This window comes from Enoplosus armatus, chromosome 5 (genome assembly GCF_043641665.1).
Source record: "Enoplosus armatus isolate fEnoArm2 chromosome 5, fEnoArm2.hap1, whole genome shotgun sequence".
Classification (NCBI taxonomy): Eukaryota; Metazoa; Chordata; class Actinopteri; order Centrarchiformes; family Enoplosidae; genus Enoplosus; species Enoplosus armatus.
The window spans coordinates 7,253,210-7,273,475 of record NC_092184.1 but is presented as its reverse complement, the minus strand read 5'-3'; the positions used below and the strand labels follow the sequence as shown (position 1 = coordinate 7,273,475).

Sequence of the window (20,266 nt, the reverse complement as noted above, 5' to 3'; positions counted from 1 at the left end):
ACCCTTTAAAATTGAGGTTCTGAGATGGTTGCCCTGATTCTGGCTGGGCTATAGATGCAACAGTATGTTTATTATAATGAGGATGAATGGATGAGCTTGAAGCTGACTGGAGCTTGGCCTACATTGTCCTTGTGGTTGGAACAAGCACCTTGGGGCATCGCCGTTTATGATAAATGAGTTGTCCTGCAAATAAACTGCAGTTATTGTCCATGCTCAGCAACACTCACTAAGGGTGAGCAGTGCTTGCCCTGCTGGTGCAGTGCAACAATAACGCACTGGGATGAGCTAACTCTATCCTGAAATACACATCACAATAATGAGCACATATCAAGCTCTCATTACTTACGGCTTGATCAATTCAGCCACTGTTAATCAGTGGGCAGCCAACTTTGATCTTTGGCCAATCCTTTATCCTATCCCCCAGTACAACATTAAATACAAATCAGTTATGAATGTACAGCTAAAAGATTTCAAACTTCTGAAAAGAGGCAAAATTAAGAAAAGTACAAGTTACATTTTCTATAGAAATAATTTAAGTATATGTCTGTGTCCTTTAGCCCATACTGACCGAGAGATGTCTGATTTTATGAAGGGGTGAGAAGGCAACAGTATGTCATTAGAAGGCTTGGATTTGAGATTGAGTGAATGATACGATTAGCAGCACACATGCAGCACATGCAACTGCTCTGAAAGGGCAGCAGTGGTCAGTTCACATACCGGACTTTATAGAAAAACTGAAGCGGTCTGAAAAGAGTTCCACGATAGATGTCATTTCTACATTGACATGAACACAGAGAAAAGACGGAATGGGTTCAAAAATAGAGTAAATATCGATGTTGTGGACATACAACAAACAAGAGCTTGGGAGGGAGAGGACTTTAGGAACATGCAGGACACAAACAGAGCTGAAAACATCTAACACTGGTAAACAGGGAGTCTTTGAAGATGTTAATCTAACCTGAACAGCTCTTGCAATGCTGAGTACTCCCGTGATAATCTGGGTTAATTGCCAGTGTCAATTGGGTTCAATAAAACACAAAATGCATGAGAACAAAACATCCCACATGTGCTTCATCAATGTTCAAATATGTCAGTTGTTCTGTTTAACCATTGTGTGTCTTACATGATTTTACCACTGATTCCATGTGGGTGACTTGTGCTTTGACAGACAGCTAATATCTAAAAAACTTGTTCAGCCTAAAATTCATTCATTTACTATAAACTTCAAATGTAAAGTTACTAAAGCGATGCCATGGTAACTATTATTATTTACATAATTTTCCCAGAAGCTAATTTAGTATATTGTACTGTATATCAAGAACATATAGAAGGAAGGTGCAAGAGAAGGTGGTAATAGTATTAAATATAACGTTTTGTTTATGTTTTCAGTCCATGTAAGTGATGAGACATTTTTGGGAACATGTAGATGATTCAGACGGTCTGATACAGACCTCTCAACCACTTCGATATCAAAGCAGAAACGCTTGTCGATGGAGTCCGTTTTCCTCCGAATGCAGGACTTGAGCTTGAACATCTCCGCCTGGTTCAGGACAAGACCATTCTGAAAATAAACACACCATGCATAAATATACATAAATTTAAATAAAAAATGAAAGTTTGAATGTACTTGTGAAGCCTTCATCTTTACTTATTCCCATGCAAATGTTTCTAAGTCTAAAAACAGTAATATGATCATACTATTAGTAAATGCATTGGTTATTCTAATACACAAAGTATGAAATAGTTATTACTTGATTATTTGATCTGTGTGAAGTCTCATGATGTTTTCGCTCATTTGTGAGCGGAAATACTGATAAATGAAATTAAGTGAAACTGCTTAGTTGATTGTGTGCAAAACAACAGACATCCTAACTTTCTCTGTTAAAAGGTTATTGTCATTCCTTGACTTCCCCTTTCTTGTTATTTGTGGATTTTGCTATCTTTAAACCATTTTTTGCTGCCTTGAGTTAACAAGTCTTTTGTTTTCTGTGCCCAATTCGCATTTCTGTCATCTCAACTTTTTCTCTTTTTTTCCCTCTGGGTTGAGACGTTCTTATAAGCCTCAGGGGGGTTCTTTGTTTCACCCTCACAGATTATACTTCAGTCTTTTCTCAGCTTTTATCATTTGTATATGCAACTAAACTGAATTAAAACAAACACCAAACTAAACTACCTGTTTCCCGGCCGACTTATTTTCAGTGTTGCTCATGGTGAAGGTCTTGCTGCCTTTCTCATATGTGCAGTAGTGACGTGTCCAAGTGCATCCCAGAGGACCTACAGAAAAATAAAGAAGAAAATAGTGGTTGAGTCAAAATATTTTTCTCTGAATCACAGGCTTCTGGAAGGACTTCTAAAAATCCATTTGCAATTAAAGTGTGATGAATCAAAAGTTGTTTATCACTGCTGATAAAAATCTACCATTGGGGTATGTCCCCCCTTGTTTGAGAGCACATCAAAGTGAATCGGTAAACAGGATGAATTATGAGCTCTGTGTGAGAGGATCTCTTCTGCAGAGGCCTGGGAGAACTCAAGACATGTTTATGGTGATGGATGTAAAACCATGCACTTATAAGTGTGTGTGTGTGTGTGTGGGGGGGGGGGTTGTGAGAGGGCCTGGCTGGCTGGGAGCCCAGCTAGAAAGACTCACGTTTCTCCTGGACGTACAGGAAGCCTTCCATCGTCCACTGGCCTGGGGGTTTATAGTCCTGATCTGCAGACCTTATCCTCTTCATCAGCTTCTCCACTTCCTGCTTGGTGCTCACAAAATTGTTTCGCGTCTGTGCAGAAAATGTAGGATTCGATTATAATTGCATTAACAGTGGAAGTCTTGTGTTTTGGCATTTTTTTCCGGCAATTTCTCATCTAAAAAATGGCCGTATTTTGCCACCAGGATCAAGAAGCAGAGTGAAACAAATACAGGAAAAATGTCAAACATCTGACAAATGCGTCATATTTCTGCAGCTGCATGAGAACACCTGGGGAAAAGAATAACTCTCATCTAACTCACATTGGCAAACCTTTTGGAAATACACAGCATCTAATTCAAATACATTCAATTTGTATTGGAGGAATGCACTTGAGATGATCCAAAATTTGGACAGAGACTCAGTTGTTAGTGCTCTCTTTTTGGAGTCAAAAGGTCAGCATGAGGCAGTTTCATATCTACTGCTAGAGAGATGCTGAGACATTCTCACCTTCTCTAGCACCCTATTAGAGCTCTCTGCGTCTGAGGACAAGGAGAGAGGGTTACGGAGTGGAAATTGTCAGGGCAATGGCGCTGACATTTTGGGTCAGACAGAAATTTGGGCCCTCAGGCTGCAAGTGGTGAGGTCATGGTGGTGGAAGGGGCCTGGCAGCAGCTGTAGTTTTTCTACCAACTCTTAACTCTTTTTTTGACACAGTACCATTACATGGCCTGCAGTAACTGCCTGCAATACAACACTATAATACAAATATTGATCCCGTGTGCAGCAAAGAATCTCATTTAATCATGCAGCTATCCATTTGTGAAAACTCTGCTTGTTATGTCGGGGTATGATAAGCTGCAGAATCTGATTACGTGGCTGGTTGCCTTTGTGTGCAACCCCTGAGGTGTTGAGACTTACGTTCTGTAGGTTGAACTGGAGCTGCTGTTTGTATGGCTCAAATTCGTGAGCCAACTCATATCCTTCATGGTAGAATGTAAACAAACCCTGAAGAAAGGCCAGGAGCTGTAGAGGAACAACATTTAAGGCTGATTTACTGAGTTAATAAACAATATAGAGCGTGATTACTAATTCACACAAGAAAGCACATTTTAAAAAGGTACACTGCAACATAAAACATCAATTTTGAACACCAGAAACAATAATCACTTTTACAATCACAGTTATAATTTAGTACTCTAAAACATAGGGAATCCAGTCTGTAGTGATTTTTATTTTTCAACCATGGATTTAATTATAATGCTGGCACCTAAAAAGTACAGAATAAAGTAAATGTCACACTCACTGTGGATATCTACTTATGGAATAAAACTATAATTATAATGTATAGTATATATTGCACTGTCAGTTAAAACCTAATTCACTTTTATTAAACAGGATTGTACTTCTGATGAAATTACATATTTTCATGCAGATACACTGAATGTTGCACACACGATGACGGCCAAAAAAGGAAGGTTTCAGAAAGTTCTACATGGCTGACAGATATTGATCTTATTTTCTGTATAACAGCCAAACATCCTTAACAATTGTGAAAAAAAGCAGTGGTAGTATTGTTGGAGGAAAAAACAGATCCCATCTCTAGGATGGAGGATCCTGTGAACATAGAGCTGCTCTCAGTCAAATCCTCAGACACAACCACTGATTTTATTTCTAGGATGAGGCTTGGTATATCAAATGTTCAAGGATGAACCATCTTATCAGTGCCCAGATTCATCACAGGCACGGTTGAGCCTTGTCATTTTCTCCACCACTACCTGGGGCCTGGAGATTTACATTTCTGGTCTGGGTTCTGGGTGAGCTGCCAGTGGATGTAAACAAATGGGAGTGGGGGCTTTTAAAACACTTAGCTCCCATCTCACGTTCCAAGACATTTAACACCTTGAGAACTTAATGTTTCCTGGTAACTTCTCCACTAAAGATGTTAGAATTGACTCCACATATCTCTAAGGTTTTATTTGCACTTGCACTTTGTCTTGTTTTGTTTGACAACAACCACTTGATCTAATTTTACCCACTACCAATGGATCGACCATATTACAGAGAATTTGTGATGCAGGTGACAAATGTGTAGAATATACAAGCGTAGATATATACCGGTGAGAGATGTATAATTGTGCCTGTCCTCCCTCAGGAGAAGAGATAACAGACATTTAAAAAGCCACTTCCATCAGCAGTAAGTACAAAGATTCTGTGCCGCCACTTAAACTAATCTTTTAACTACATATATAGTAAAAAGGCAATACTGCATCTTCATTATGCACCCAGCACTAACTAAGCACAGAAATATGTAAAACTGATACTTCTCTTACCGGCTCAACAAACTCAAATTTCTTCTTTTCTTGCACTTCTTGTATTTTGAAAACATACTCAAGGGACGCATCATAAAAGAGTTGTCTCTCCTTATCAATCTGCGTGTCAGCCTGAGAATGAACAAACAAACCAGGGTTAGCGGCACAACAAAGACAGAGGTCAAACTGGGAGAGCACTCTGTGGACAGAGAGTCCACCCCCGGAAACGCTGTGTGCTTAAAGAAGTAACGAGCAAAGAAAAGTGCACAAAAATAGCTTAATTTTCTAGGAGACACTCAGCCAACCACAAAACAGCATTATTCAAAGACATGTTGGGGATCAGAAAATTGGTTTTGGTTTTACCTCCTGAAGATATGCTTCCTTCTTTTTGGACGACAAGTTGAGGTGTCTCTCAAGCGTGGAGTAGTATTTCTCTGTTTCCTTATCGAATTTCTTCTTCCCCTCCTAAAAAGGTCCACAATACACATGAAAGGCTTAAACATTACCAAAAATGTGTCATGCATTCCTGATGTGGGTGTGTGTGATTGAACTGCCACTAGGTGGAGGTCTAACTACATTTTCATATGGCATTTGCCACATGTCATTTAAAATTCCTGTCATCAGATTATAACAGGTCATAAAAGTGGCATATGACCGTGTAATGACGAGTAGACAATGTCGGCATAGTCAATAAGGACTATGCATTATCAATAGGGCTTCTGAGAAATATATGCTACTCTTCTCACAGTGCCCCAGCTGGGGACATAAGTTCATAGCAAAATACATAACCCTGTAAATCATCAATAGCATAATGCATTTGGCACTGTCACAGACAGGACTGGCTGGATGCTTTTAGCATTTTCCTTCCTTGTTATGCTCCACCTGCAAAGACAAGTCAAGCTCTATAGTCATGAGTCCCAGGATACAGACAGTGTCCCAGAAGGCTCTGAGGATGGAACAGGAAATGGGCTTTTCATGCCAGATGCCCATCTATAAAGCATATGGACTAAGAGATTGAACATTTCACCCAAAAAAGATCCACTTCGCAGGCCTTAATCAAACTCTGCCCAAGCAGAGAGAACCTGTCTGTGTGAGGGCATTCAAGTGTCTCATCTGCAAGTCTGACCTCTAAACCAAGCTTTGCCCACTTAATGCCCATCTTGCTGTACAAACATTCATAAAGGGGCTAGTGGAGAGACAGAATGGGGAAGGGGGGCAGGGAAAGTGTGAGGAAACAGCCAATGTAACCCGATCCTGCTTGTTTGTTTTTATTCCCATGGCCCTGAAATTTAGCAAGTCTAATCTACTAGCTACTGATATGACCGAGAACAGTGTTCTGCCTCAGCAACCCCCACAGCAGTTAAACACACAGGAGGAATTCACCACAAGACACTGTAACCCTCCTACATAACTATTACAAATACAGCACAAAAATCAATAGATAATTTCATGTAGTAGCATCTTATTTCCATCTTTCTTGTCATGTCTGACCCAGGAATGATCTTTTCAGGAGTGGGGAAAAAAATCAATTGTGTATATGCCTAACTGTTCAGAAACAAAGAGAAAATAAATAGGTGGATTGCAAAATAAACATATGATTAAATATGATATCACGCTGAGAGGAAATAAATTTCCCTTAAGGATTGAGTGTTTTTTGTTAGAGGCTAAAGGGGAGCTGACTGTCTGGCATTGTGACTGCTGTTGACGTGACATTATGTTGTGAGCACGCATACAACCGAAGCCCTGGGGAAAATACCAACACACACACACACACACACACACACACACACACACACATGCTCACAAGCACTGCACAGACACATGCACACACTGACGCACACACTGGGGATCACATTAAATTAACAGCTTTAGATTTAGCTGAGCCCCGCAGTCACAGCAGGAATCTCCCAGCACTGCTGACCAGTGAGAGTGTGCCAGAAAACTCCTTGCAAAAAAAACCCTCCTCCGTACGTCTGGACTAACTCTTTCACACTTACAAAGAGTGGGGAGTGACTCAGAGCTGCAGTGAGTCTGTGAGGCAGAGCCAGCCTGATTAAGTCACATAAAGTGTCCTGCTTTGTTTTGATCCAGGCAGGACGTGTATAAACTGGTGCTACCGTAATGATACCCTAGCAGAACACCAGGTGTTTGTTGGTTTGTCCATGTGGTGTGTGCAACCCTCGCCCCACGCCCCCTGGATATGTTTGTGCAATCAGGGTGGAATATGAGCGATTTAAATTGCAAAGACTCTCCTAGAGAAGGGGGGGAGCAGTGCAGGCAAAGGCTTTGAAGCCCAACACGTGGTGGCAGAGGACATAGATGTGGATAGATATACACCCTGAAGCACACAGGAGAAGGGAGTTTCTGACACAAACTAATGCCAGCGCCCCAGAGTAATCAGCTGGCTGGGAATGGATAAAGCCAAAGCACTTCCCAACACTCTGGTGCACAAAACACACATGAACCTACCACTTGGGAGATTTCCTCATCTGATTGCTTTGTTCGCCCTCATGAATAAATCAGATGCAGGAAGAGAATATTCTGATGCAGATTCCTCTGTAGTGGAATTTCTAACTTGCAAGTCTCATGTTGCCGTTAAGAGCGCTTCGATGCCAGCTGTAGAATGAGTGAGTTTGCTAATTGTCAATACAACATTGCAGGGAGGAAAATGACAAGAAACACAGCGGACAGCTTTTCGTCTGGTCATCAGGTGTTGTCAGTTTGCTAAAGAAAGCATGCCGAGAGCAGGCATGAGGACGGTGGCAGGAATATTTGGACGCTAGCCGTACATCGCCAGTGTTGACACAGGCCCTAACGAGCCTCAGGGCCATCATTTCTGAGCCTCACATCACCATGGTAACAGATGCAAGCGGCAAGGGAGGTCGAATATGTCTGAGGAAAGAACCCCAGATATCACACACTATCACGCTACACTTCTTCGCTTTCGTCCAACACCCTGGAATAACACAAACATCTATGGCTAGCGTCACGTGCAGCATATTTTACCACATGTTCATTTTGAATGGATTCTCTGAGCAGTGACATGAAAGGGAGAACTTTGCAACCTATCTCTACGAGCTCATTAGAGAAAGCTAATTGGAGCAGGGGTCCAGAATGGCGATTAAATAGCAATAGCTGGGTTATTTTGATGCTCCACCACACATGTGCTGGTCTCGCTTGCACAGGGGAGGCAGAGAGAACACAAGGCTTCAGCTTGAGTTCACTTTGCTGCAAAGCCAAGAAGTATCTCCCCCCCTTACCTGAAATCCCATTTCCTGAGGAGACATCACAGACAGCAAGACATTGGCCAATTAACACGAAATAATTACAAACATCTGCTTCTGAAGAGTTGAAAAACAATACCCAGACTTCTAAATAAAACATATTTAGTGTGTGTGTGTGAGGCAAACTGCAAAGCTTTAGTCTAAAAAAATAAACATTTATCAGTGCCTCTGCTCTCTCTGACACACGATGTAATACATCTTAAGTAATAAAAAATAGTACAAAAGCTCCATATACTATGATGTGAGCAAAGATGCAAGGAGAAAAAAGCTGGTATCTCCATAAGATCAACCTTCAAAGGCTTCTTTATTATTATGGTGTGGAAAAGTCTTTTGACAAGCTGCATGAATATAGGTCTATACTGTATCCTATAGGGATCCCTTAGGCTTCTCCCTGTCAAGATCAACCTAAACCTTGCTCTCACCATGTAACCGGAGAGATAATGAGTGGGAAAAGACAACTTGAATCATGGGGAAGTTTGAAACTCTTAGTTAAGATGACACATCTGATGATTATTTGTTTTGGACCACGTCACTGGTCAGCGTTGCCCTTGACTACAGAGCTCCCTCAGACTACCTTCATTATTAACAGGAAGTTATTTAATGTCAGCATTGAGGCAATCTTCTAATCTAAGGTCCAGATATTTATAATAAGGGTCAGTTTGTTTTGTTTTATGATGCATTTCCTTTCAGTGTCCATTCTAATGGTTGCTGTGTCCAGCTTGAAGAATAAAGATTACATTAGTTATTGAACTTTAACTGCAGATCAGGTCTTGGGTTTATTTATAAAGATCATTTTCACAACAATTCTGCTTTATTAAACCTAAAGACAGCGAAGACTGACAGGGAATACACTGGAAGAAAATACAAAAGAACTACTTGCAATTATGTCATCCTTTACAATTATTTCATGAAGTCATTGTTCAATTGCAGTGCATAGCAGCTACTGTCTGTTAGATAAAAGGATATTAGAATAAAACTGTCCTTGAAAAAATGTAGGACAATATAAAAACGGAAATCCATGAATTATCTGGTTACAAACTGCCATGAATACCGGAATAATATAACAGTGAGATTAATTGTGTTTAAGAACCAGTCATCTGTTTTGATGATTATATGAAAAGATGTAAACAGGTATAAAAGTAAATAAAGAGTGAGACATTTTGTTTGTTTTTCATTTCATTGTGCATTCATTTCTTGAAAATACGTGATAACAATAAAGTATAATACTCCTGATGTATCATACTTTCAGGCCCTTTACCTTTAATTCAATTCAGTATGATGTCGCTGTTTGTATTTAAACTAATTTAATACATAGTGCTTTTGCAAAAGACAAGAAGCTGATATATTTACAGTGGATGGCTGCTGCCTTCAGCCAGGTAAAGACCGACCTCTCAAGGTCTACTTTGACTGCCTTGTGAAATTCTGGTGATCAGGACAAAAAGTAATTACTTTCGGAAAGATTGTTTTAATGGTGTTTCTGCTTTATTGGGCAGGGCACAGTGGAAAGTGATGGGACAGACATGAGAATAATGGAAAGAAATAGATTCAATTTGCATCACCTTATTTATGCATTTTGTTGTTTTTGCAGCATAAAGTTAGAGTCTGAGAGTCATCTGCAGTGCTATCATCTTAATTCCTTTTTTTCTCACCGTTATTACGTGAAGTGTTTTCAAAGCCTATTGCAGTTTTATTGACTTATTGCAATGTGCATTTCTTTTATTAATCAATGATATATTAACTGACAATCCACAAAGTTTGTCATGAGTGTTCAGCATGATTTGCATATCTCCCGGACATCAATTGCATCTACAATCATCTGGTGTTCTAAGTGCCGCAATATAATACAGCTAGGTTACCTGTGCTGTGCTGTGGGCAACTGTGGTCACCGCCTATGACACATAAACAGTGTGAATAGTCTAGTGCTCAAGCGATTAGTTGATTAGGGCTAGTTAAGTTGATATTAATCGACTACAATTTGGATAATCAATTAAAGTCACTATTCGTAAGATTTGCAGGTTTCTTACTTTGGCACCATCTGGTGGTATTATCAAGGTTAAACCTGTGGCCATTAACATCCCCCAAAATTTTGTAAAACGATAAGAGAGACTAACCTATGTCTATTGACTCACCACAACATCACAAGGTTAATCAAAGTATAACAATTTACTGTACATATTTGTATAATTGAAAAGTTTTAATGTAGCCCACAGCTGGCGAGCATATCCCAAAATTGATCCCTTTACACAACAGCCTCTTGGTTAGCATATTTTGGGATTTCATAGCACGGATGCAAATGTCATTTCTGCCTCTGGAGACGATAACTAGCCAAGAATCATCTGATGTCTGTGCACCCTTTGTAGGATGAGGACAGCTCAAATTATCGGTGGCCATCTGACTCCCATCTGGGCCTGTTTGCACTAATTCTTCACACTCAGCTAGTGGGGGACCCCTATGGTGCCCCTAATGTTGAAGACCCTTGAAGGGAATATAATATTGTCAAAATTTCAGAGAGCAGGAATGCCACCCACCAGTTAGACACCCCCTGGTATTTTCTTGAGAAAGTGTCCCTGGGGTTTGTTTAAATTTCAAGGCCTTAAAGAAATCTGACAACCAACAAACACACACACACACACACACACACACACACACACACACACACACAAATAGTGTGGACCCAGCTTTAGGCAGTTTACCTCCAATGGTTCTCAGTTTGTGGGAAATAAAAATCTACACCACAGCCCTTAGAACAGCAGGACTATGTGAGGGATCAGGCCCAAGGTTGAGGTTTAAGTTGTAGGAGATCAGTTAGCAATTTAGAAGATGAACAGAAGAGCTGACTGTGTTGGTGCAGTGACAGCAAACAGTAAAAATACAGTGAAACCAGGACAGATTTCCATTCCTCATTTCAGTTATGAAAGTATTGTTCGTTGCCAGGAAAATGAACAACTTTCAGTCACAAAAATGTATCTGAAACTGAAAAAAGTGTAACAATAGTTTCAGTTCTACATCTCGGTTTGGAAGCCAACACATATGTGGTAAGTGTTCCAGTGAAAATACATATTTGTTTGTATCCTCACGGCTTTCTTGATGTGTATTTGTTATTTGCTGTGCAAAGTTTGAGAGTTTTTTTCCAAAACATTTGGTTCAGCCTTGTGTGAAGCAGACTGTGCCTAATATGTCCTGTAGTGCTGCAGTCAATCTGCTGGTGTGTTCTGGCCATGGAAGTGTTGTGCTTGTGCCTAAGAAGCTGATACACTGGTACGTAACCTCAGTGGGATTACTTGCAGTATACCCAAATAAGGCAAGAGCTCCCCGTTTGTCAATCTGACGTTCTCAGACATGAAGCGCAGGAACTGGAAGGGTCAGACAGCCTGCAGATCTCTCCAGATTCTCGGAACAGTGGAAAGTTGCTCAGCCACTCGTGATGTCTGCCTTTTATCTCACTCTAGTTGGGCTAATGTTTAGAGGGGGATGGGCCGTAGGAGGAGAGAGCCATTAGGAGGAAGTGGTCGGAGGAAATAAGAGGTAGTGGGAGTGACGGGGGCTGTGGCTTTTAAGAAACCATTTTATAAACATAGAGAGTTGGTGCAATAACACTGAGCACTGTGATGGGGGGTGGGGGGGTTGAGAGAAAGAGATGGCAGCAAAATGTGCCATTTCATTACGGCAGATACAAGTGATGGTTATTTAGTCTGGCCAGTAAAAAGGAGAGTGATTGATGTTCACACCTCAGCACTGAGAAGAGAAACAGTTCGTTTACATTGCAGGTTGGCTTGTGAAGACTCCAATGAAGAACAGTAAAGTGACTGCTTGTGCAGACCAGTGGCTATCAAGTCATGTAAAATAAATCAAGTTGGGTGTGAGTCTGGCTTTGAGGATGGAATGTCCCTCACTGGGGTTAAGGCTATGTAAAGACGTGCAAATGATTCACAGAGTCGAGTGCAGAGTTAGCAGTGGACTCAGTGGGAGATCTGTGTACAGGCTTGACTTCTACCAGCTTGTGTGATCTCACCGAGGGAATGACCACAAACAAGCTGGTGTACTTTCATTTTATGCCTTTGCGTTGGCCAGGAATGAAAGCATAGCTTGTAGCAACAAGCCCACACTGTTCTTTGCAGTCAACTCCAACTTCAACAACACATCCACCGTGGAACCAGGATGCCTTCAAGCAACACTCTGCGGAACCCCTACTGATATCAATCCTCTGTATCCAGTAGATCAGGGAGGAAAGCATTACATGTAACAGGATTACAGTAATCTGATTACAAAAATGGTGAATGCAATATATTAGATGCTGTACTTTTACAGTAATCAGATTATAAATGCATTAAAAAAGTAATTGTTTGCTGCTTGATCAGGCAGAAGTATCTTTGAAGGTAGAACAGCACTTGGACTATGATACTGATGACTGTTAAATACAGTCAGTTTTCTATTTGCATAGAAATACATGAAAGGGAATAGAGTGTAAAAATACATTTATCATCTATTCATTAATGTGCTTTTCAAAATCTAATATGTGTATGTATGTTATATTTGTGTTGAATTATTTTTGAAAATAATACAGCTCTATTTGTGAATAATGTGCCTGCCAAAGACAAAGACAGACCATTGTTTAATTGTTCAATATGGCCACCTTAAAAAACTGACGCTCTTTTGAAGTCTTAATATCTTCTAATATCACACTCAAAAACTGACGTCTTTGATTATACCCCCTATCAGTCTGGCAAAGACACTTCTCTTCGGAGTGTCACGTTTTACTTTTAATTAATGATGCACAAACTGTTGAGGAAGATGAAGGGGGTGAGGACGAGAGGCGAGGGTGACAGAACACATGAAATATCCTCTGCTGTTCAATTGCTAATTGTGCAGGTAGGTGGTCTCTTACCTTCGCAGCACCGATTTGCTCCTTGCGAAATTTTTCCAAGGGAGTAATCAACACATCATCTGCATTCTGAATCTGAAATGTAAAACGAAGAAAAATAAAGGACAGAGACAGACAGATGTCAGACTGAAAAATGTGATCTGACTTACTGTAACCTTCGGAAAAATTAGAGGGAAAAATATCACAAAAAACTTTCATCGGTTTTATTACAATGGTCTTGCTTTACAAGTGTGCCAGAGAGTGTACGACACACAGGAAATTATAGCACAGAAAATTATCCAGCTCAAGCCAAATACAGATGCATTGAGTCCAAACACAAGTGGAGGATAGAGCAATCACATTCATTAATATCTCTTAAGCCAGTGACAATGAACAATGTGTTACTGTGAGGTACCCAAAATGAGTACAGCAGAGATAAGAGATAGAGCACTCAACAATGGTTCTGCTAGATAGAAGAAAATGGGGCCTTTTTATGTGAGCTGTGAAGCACCAGCATTGTCAAACCTCGCTGAAATATGACACAGCACAGCAGATGAGGGAGCTTTACAACTGCAGCCTGCAATGCATTTAAATGTTTGAGATATGTCTCCACATATTGGTGACCTCTCCTGCGTCACGACCGGAGGAAAAAGGTCTCTCCTGGAGCCTCTTCCTTCTCATTGCAGACAGAAATAGATAAGGTGAGATATATTGTGCCAATTACAGTCTATGCTCAATCCTTGCGAGTGAGCATTTCGGAAAGGTGCCATTAAGGTGCTTCTGAATTTCCCGTGGATGGGCTTTCATCCACTGAGATCAGATGACATCAGACTGGTGGGGCCGCTCTACGGGAGACGCTGTCACAAATGACATGGCTCTTAGGTTGATTTAAGGTGTTATTCTGTGTGGTGAGTGTATGTGATAAAGTAAAGGCTGAGCTCTATAATACATCTATGATACCAGCACTAATTTAGAGGTGTCGGCTCAGATGGACTATCAGCTCCCCAGCTACAGTCCTCTGAACACACACTGGCTCAGGATAGAGTTTTTGTTTTGAACCATTAATCACAGTGCATTTTCATTGTCCCAAAATAACCCTGTCAGCTCCATCACCCAACCAGAACGAGTGACTTCAAAAGGAAGCTACAATCTCTCTGAGCCCGCAATGTTTCCTTCTCTCCTTTTATATGCAGTGCGGTGGGATGTTGTAAGCTTGTAGCGTAAATTCGTAGCTTTGTTGTAATAATGTACTTTAATTATGCCGTGATATTTGTGGTCCTTCAAATATAGACTGACGTTTCATTCTCAAAACCGTAATCTTGTTTATGGTGGTTACACTATGTTACAATTCAAAATATTTGCTGTCTCATATTGTGTCTGCATTCACTGTTCCCAATATAATAAACATTCAATAGATTAGATTTACCCAACAGTGAGCAGTAAGCTGGGCTTTCAGACATGATGAATCATAACTTATCATTTTGGGCCATCGCTGACAGGTTCAATGTATTGATTTAGCAAAAAGTAGTGTACATGGACACTATTGATTTTGCTCCATTGTAGTCATTTTGAATGCACTAAATTGTTACAAATAAAATTTGCACAGCATAAAACAAACAAACAAAAAACAGTTGAGTGAAGTGAAAGCAAAAGGAAGTGAGCAAAATTGTGCTGAAATGATTGATTGGTTCATTTAATTTCAATAAGTGTCATATGGTACAAATACCAAATATTTGTATGCAAATACAAAGATTATCTCGCATGCTCATTTCATATCACTGTAAATGTATTAATTGATTTATTGATTGTTGGTCACACTTAATATTTTTGGTTTTGGTAACATTGAGTGACAATTATAGACTAAATAATCATTGGACCAATGGAAAAGGTATTGAAGCCTTAACTGCAGCTCTTCAGTACAAAGTGTTAATTGGATGAAAAACATATGCAGACTGTGGTCCCTTGATGACACATAGGTTGACACATAGGTTGACACTCACAAGAGGGGTGTATATTGTACATGCGAATAAGAATCTTTAAAAGATGATGAAGAAAAATATTTGAAATAATTAGTTATGTTATGTTATGTTTAAATTAGGAAGCTACCAAGTGAACTTAGTATCTTTAACCTTTATGTACGTAAAAATCACTTCATATACAATATAACCAGTCAAAACCTGTATTATTGGTTGTCACTAGATGAGGTTTAAAAGCATTGAAAAAGACTGAGGAAGAGAGTACTTCTGTAAGATAAACCAAGGCAATTTGGTTACAAGTGACACTCCATTAGGACCGTAGAGGACATTTGGCGGTCATCAAATCTAGCTGTTATAATCCTCCTTTCATATCGAAGTCATCGTGTTATCTACTGTGTCAACAGTGAGAATTATACTACTCTGCCAGTGAGATAATGTCATTTCCTCTGTCTTATCTCCCATGCTTTCAGTCTAATTGAGCCTGCAGCACTGCCGTGCTTTAAATGTAGTTTTCTAATACCATTAGCTTTTTTCACTTTCAGTTAAATAGACAGGATAGTTAAATATACAGCACTATGAGCTTTTGAGATTATGGTCTAATATTTAGAATTGAATGAAAGCAAGAAGAAAAATCATTCTCTGGATTTCTATAAGTTTGGCTGTTGAGTTACATTATTTCAGAAGGTTACTGGTACCTGACTGTGTACAAGATTTGGATGTTTTAAAACCACGATCAGGCTTAAATTTACACTTTGACATGGAATGAGAGCAAATCTATTATCAATCGTTCATTTCAAAAGAATTACCGGTGGAGTACTAGTAGTGGCAATTAGTGCACATTAGTGCACATTATATCCACACCAATGCAGAAAATAGACAAAAGAGATTGTAATCAGCATGCCAAGATCTAAAATGGAATGAAGACTTCAGATCAGTTTTGATTGCTCATTTCCAATAAGCGGATTCAGATATTTATACTTGAAAGAGGCCAACTTATTTAAGACTCATGGATTACTTTCAAACTGGCATTGTGCCGAATGCCCTCAGCAACAGCCTCTCTAAACAGGATTAAATCCATATGAGCGAGCACAGTGTGATGCTTGAAAGGATGCAATAGCGCTAAGCAATTTCATTACCAGATAGGGGGAGGAATGTCAATGTGCTGTATTTCCCTCGCTCCTGCTTTTACCAGTCCAAATATCAAGTGAATCAAAAGTCTTGCCCGGAGATTAATTTGCAGAGACAGATCAGAATGCCACTAAGGCCAGACCAAATTGAATAGTGCAAAGTGTACCAGTTGGAATTTGCATTTGACACCTGTCAAAAAATATCTTTAGAACTTGTTTAAATGTGAATATCTACTCTAAATAGTTTGGAAACACAACTAGTCCTCTCTGCCATATTCATTTATCTACCCACAAAAATGCCCTGATGGATATTCACAGCTTTTCAACACATACAGTACATTCTGTCTGACAATTTCTCTTCACAGTGTGCATACATAAGCATAAGTCGCAGAGACGTCTACAGATAACAATCTCCCAGGTAAGCTCTTATTAGTGTGGCACTCATCAGATGTACTATACTGACCCACAACACTTTCTGGACAAAACCATGTTGTTTGTTCTGCAAATGTTTATATTATACAGTATACTGTGTTTCAGATCTATTGGAATGGCTTTCAGGGCATAAATCATAGGTTGTATATGTCACGTTAATTCCTGGGGATCCGTTTGTGAATTTCTGTTCTTATATGCCAATAGGTTATAATCATTGTGGCATTTAACTGTGAATTTCTCTGTTTCACTGGTTACAGTATGTACTGTAAGTCTATAACTGGGTAGTAAATAACTTTTATAGGCTTTTCGCCAGTTCCATTTTGACAATGTCCTCCCAATAAAAAGCCAGCTTAATATACCTAAAGCCCTGCTTCTTCACTGCAAATCAACTGAATGTCTTTGTGTATGTGCACAAACACACACGCATACACACACACACACACACCATGTCATTTGTTTGCTGGTTGAAGAGGCGTCATAAAAGCTTGCTCGGTCACCATGCCGCACTTTTCCATTCAAATTAAAAAGTGTTGTTGTTGTTGTTGTTGTTGTTGTTGTTGTTGTTTGGCATTTTCACTCTCACATAAAATATCCAAGAAAACATGGATCCAGGGAGAGAAGAGAGTTTTGGAAAAAGGCAACTGGGCTTTGACAAGTGGGTGTTTGCCAGTTAAAATCTGCCAACTAAGACAATTTAGTAAAAGCCTCTGACAGAAACAGGTCAAAAAGTCACTGACATTTTTGACCTGAAGAGAAAAATATTGCATTGTAAATATAGAATCCTCTGCTTGTGATTTTGTTGTTATTTTCCACATTTAGCCAACATACTCCAACCATGTTTATGATACATCAATAGAAACAACTATATCAGTAAGCAGGCTTTTGACCAGTATTGATTTGTTTTAGTGTCTGTAAGTTTGTATGAGTAGGCAAAGTAAAAGAAGAGATGAGGACTCAAGAGGTGGCAAAACACCAATATTTAGCCTCTGCAGAGAAAAATAAGTATATGTCTGGTAACAAGATACTGATCTCAGAACAGTAGAAAGCAAAAAATACTGTAAGTTTACTCTAAGGGTGAAAATGCCTGTTGTGTAATTCTGTTCATCTGTTTAAAATGAATCAAGAATATTCTCACAAAGGTTGTCTTTCCACCTTGAGACCACGAGGAGTTCTCCAGGTGATAAATATTAACTTATTGATTCAACTGAAAGTGGCCTTCATTCTTGGGAGTCATTACATTTTCCCATTAAGTCCTCACCTAAGTTTAGTAGTCGTGTGTGAATGATCAACTGAGGCCTTTGAGACTGAAATGCAGCTGATTTGAATGTACAATTGCGTTAAATCCAGCAGTGAGACATCGACATGTGTAGCAGGGGAATGCTAATAAGTGCTGCTGGTAGAGCTTCTGAGTGAGATAGCGTGGGTGTGTTTTCCTTCCTTGAAAAAGACTGTCTGCGCATTGGACATCTGCACTTCTTTGTCTTGAGTAGTATTATAGCTGATGATAGCCAGCAGCATCAAATAAAAAATATCGCTCCAATAACCACAATGACAGCAGCAGCAACCAAAAGGAATTAGCCTAACTCATTAAAGTAGGTGTAAGCAAAGCCCCCACGACCTAATTAATGTGTTAAATGCATAATAAACATTATTGCCCTCATCATCATGACAGAATAAAACGTCCCATTTCATGCTGACGGTGTGATATGACCTTTATCAAAAGAAGGAGTAGCTGTAGTAGGGAATAGCTGTGTGTTTCAGTCACTTCTGTCTGCAGATTATTCTGGAGGGAGGGGTGTGTGCGTGTGGGTGGCGGGGGGTAACAATCTCATTGCAGAGCTAAATCTTTATCTGGTGCAGCACTGGCACCTGCAGCAAGCTAAAAAGTTGTCCTCCCCTAACTTTTATGAGCTATGAAATAAAAGCAAACTTTCTGCAGACTGAGAGTCACAGAACAGTACGAGAGTCGATGTGACACATTCGCCCTACACATTTCATCGGAGAGTAAGCTGTTGAGCGAGGATATGAAGCAGCCGCTGAAATGGAGACAGTAGCTGGTGTGCGGGTCCCCTGAGGATTTTCTGTTGTTTGTTTTAAGTACAGTTTGGTTGCCTGTGATATATTGTAATGCTTGTTGATACCAGAGTTTGAGGCTGCGGTAGAGCAGTTGTCTATGTGTGTTTATCCTTGAGTATTAAACAGCTTTCTTCAAAGGAGGAGTCATGGTATTCAAAGAGCCAATCTCTAGTTTTAGCAACACAGATTCAAGGTACATTTACAGTATATCAAAATTTGAAGTTTGAGTTGTGAAAATCATAATTTTGTGTGTTTGTCAACTTTTCATAGCTAAAAATACACAGCTGACTTTCCCTCACCAGCATCAGGAAACTTGTATTATTAACATGTTTTGATTATTATTTACTTAATTACAATTAGCTGATGTCTAATGTTTGTCACAAAGTACCACACTTGTAAAACCATTTTTTGATACCTTGATAACGCTGTTGTATTTTGTCAACAACAGCAGCAAAATCAGGAATTTTTATAGTCTAATAGTGAAACGTTTGTTATTCTGAACAGATAAGCTTGAAACACATCACATTAAACATGAACTCAACAGGGGGGAAATGACAGCAACTTAAAAATAGCATTCTTATTTACTTATGATACCTGCGTGTCAAAACAGGAAGCTTTGCTGTCCATCAGGTGTGTTGAGTGGGCCAGATTATGTGGAGAGAGCCATTGCAAAAATACAGCTGTCCCCACAGCGCAGTCCCAATGCACTGAAACTAAACATTTACAATACCAACTCAACATAAAAAACTCAATTGGATCCTAAAAAATGTACCTAGCTGTCAGTAAGTCAGTAAAGCTGGCAGGCGGAGTTTAGTGAGCGAGATAATTTGTCTGCTGAAGTAACATAGATATTTAAGTACCATATTTCATGTATTAATTAATGTATGCCTGGTGAACCTTCAGGTTGATATATTGGAACATAAAAATGCTCGCGTAGGAGAGGTATTTCAGCACGCCTGGCTCAGTGGGATCCAGTCTCTCCTTAGCACAGACGAGTGACAGGAAATACATTATGTCAGCAAACAGCTCTTCTAGTGACTGTCTAAATGCCTTCTTCGCTTTCCTCACTTTCCAAGAAACAGCTGTCTCTAGACGGGCTGATGGAAAGCATTTTCCCTTCTGGTGTGAACAGAGGAATCTGTGACCTTGTTATACTTAAGTGACACATAACAAGCCGAAAGGATGAAGACAACGAGAGCAGCGATAAGTCTCACTGCAGTGCAGCATGAGCGGGCTTTAAAACAGTGACATTCATCTACTCCTGTGAGGTTTGTTTTCCTGGTATGTCTCAGCCAACACGTGATCTGGAGACACACCTGGAACGCACCCAGTCAATATGGCTTGCTTTGCTCAAATGACTTTGGTTTGCCAGAAAACCTGTGGGATAGAAGGTGTCTTGTTGAGTTACACATTAATTAGATTGAGCTACACAGAGATAGGATAAATAGATGAAACAGTTTTCTTTACCCTTCACTAAGCTGCTACAGAAAGAAACCAAGAGCCCAAATTGACAT

The 20,266-nt window shown here is 39.8% G+C and overlaps 1 protein-coding gene across 1 annotated transcript in view; it reads right to left on the bottom strand.

Moving 5' to 3' along the window:
- The window catches only part of LOC139285140 (rho GTPase-activating protein 42), a 56,643-nt gene that overhangs the window by 10,271 nt on the left and 26,106 nt on the right, over nucleotides 1-20,266 (bottom strand). Inside the window, exons 4-10 of the mRNA XM_070905623.1 lie at nucleotides 13,166-13,237; nucleotides 5,360-5,461; nucleotides 5,018-5,128; nucleotides 3,606-3,710; nucleotides 2,648-2,777; nucleotides 2,174-2,274; nucleotides 1,452-1,561 (exon numbers count right to left, since the gene is read on the bottom strand). Coding sequence (XP_070761724.1) covers nucleotides 1,452-1,561; nucleotides 2,174-2,274; nucleotides 2,648-2,777; nucleotides 3,606-3,710; nucleotides 5,018-5,128; nucleotides 5,360-5,461; nucleotides 13,166-13,237 — 731 coding nt within the window. The remainder of the gene's footprint in view (nucleotides 1-1,451; nucleotides 1,562-2,173; nucleotides 2,275-2,647; nucleotides 2,778-3,605; nucleotides 3,711-5,017; nucleotides 5,129-5,359; nucleotides 5,462-13,165; nucleotides 13,238-20,266) is intronic.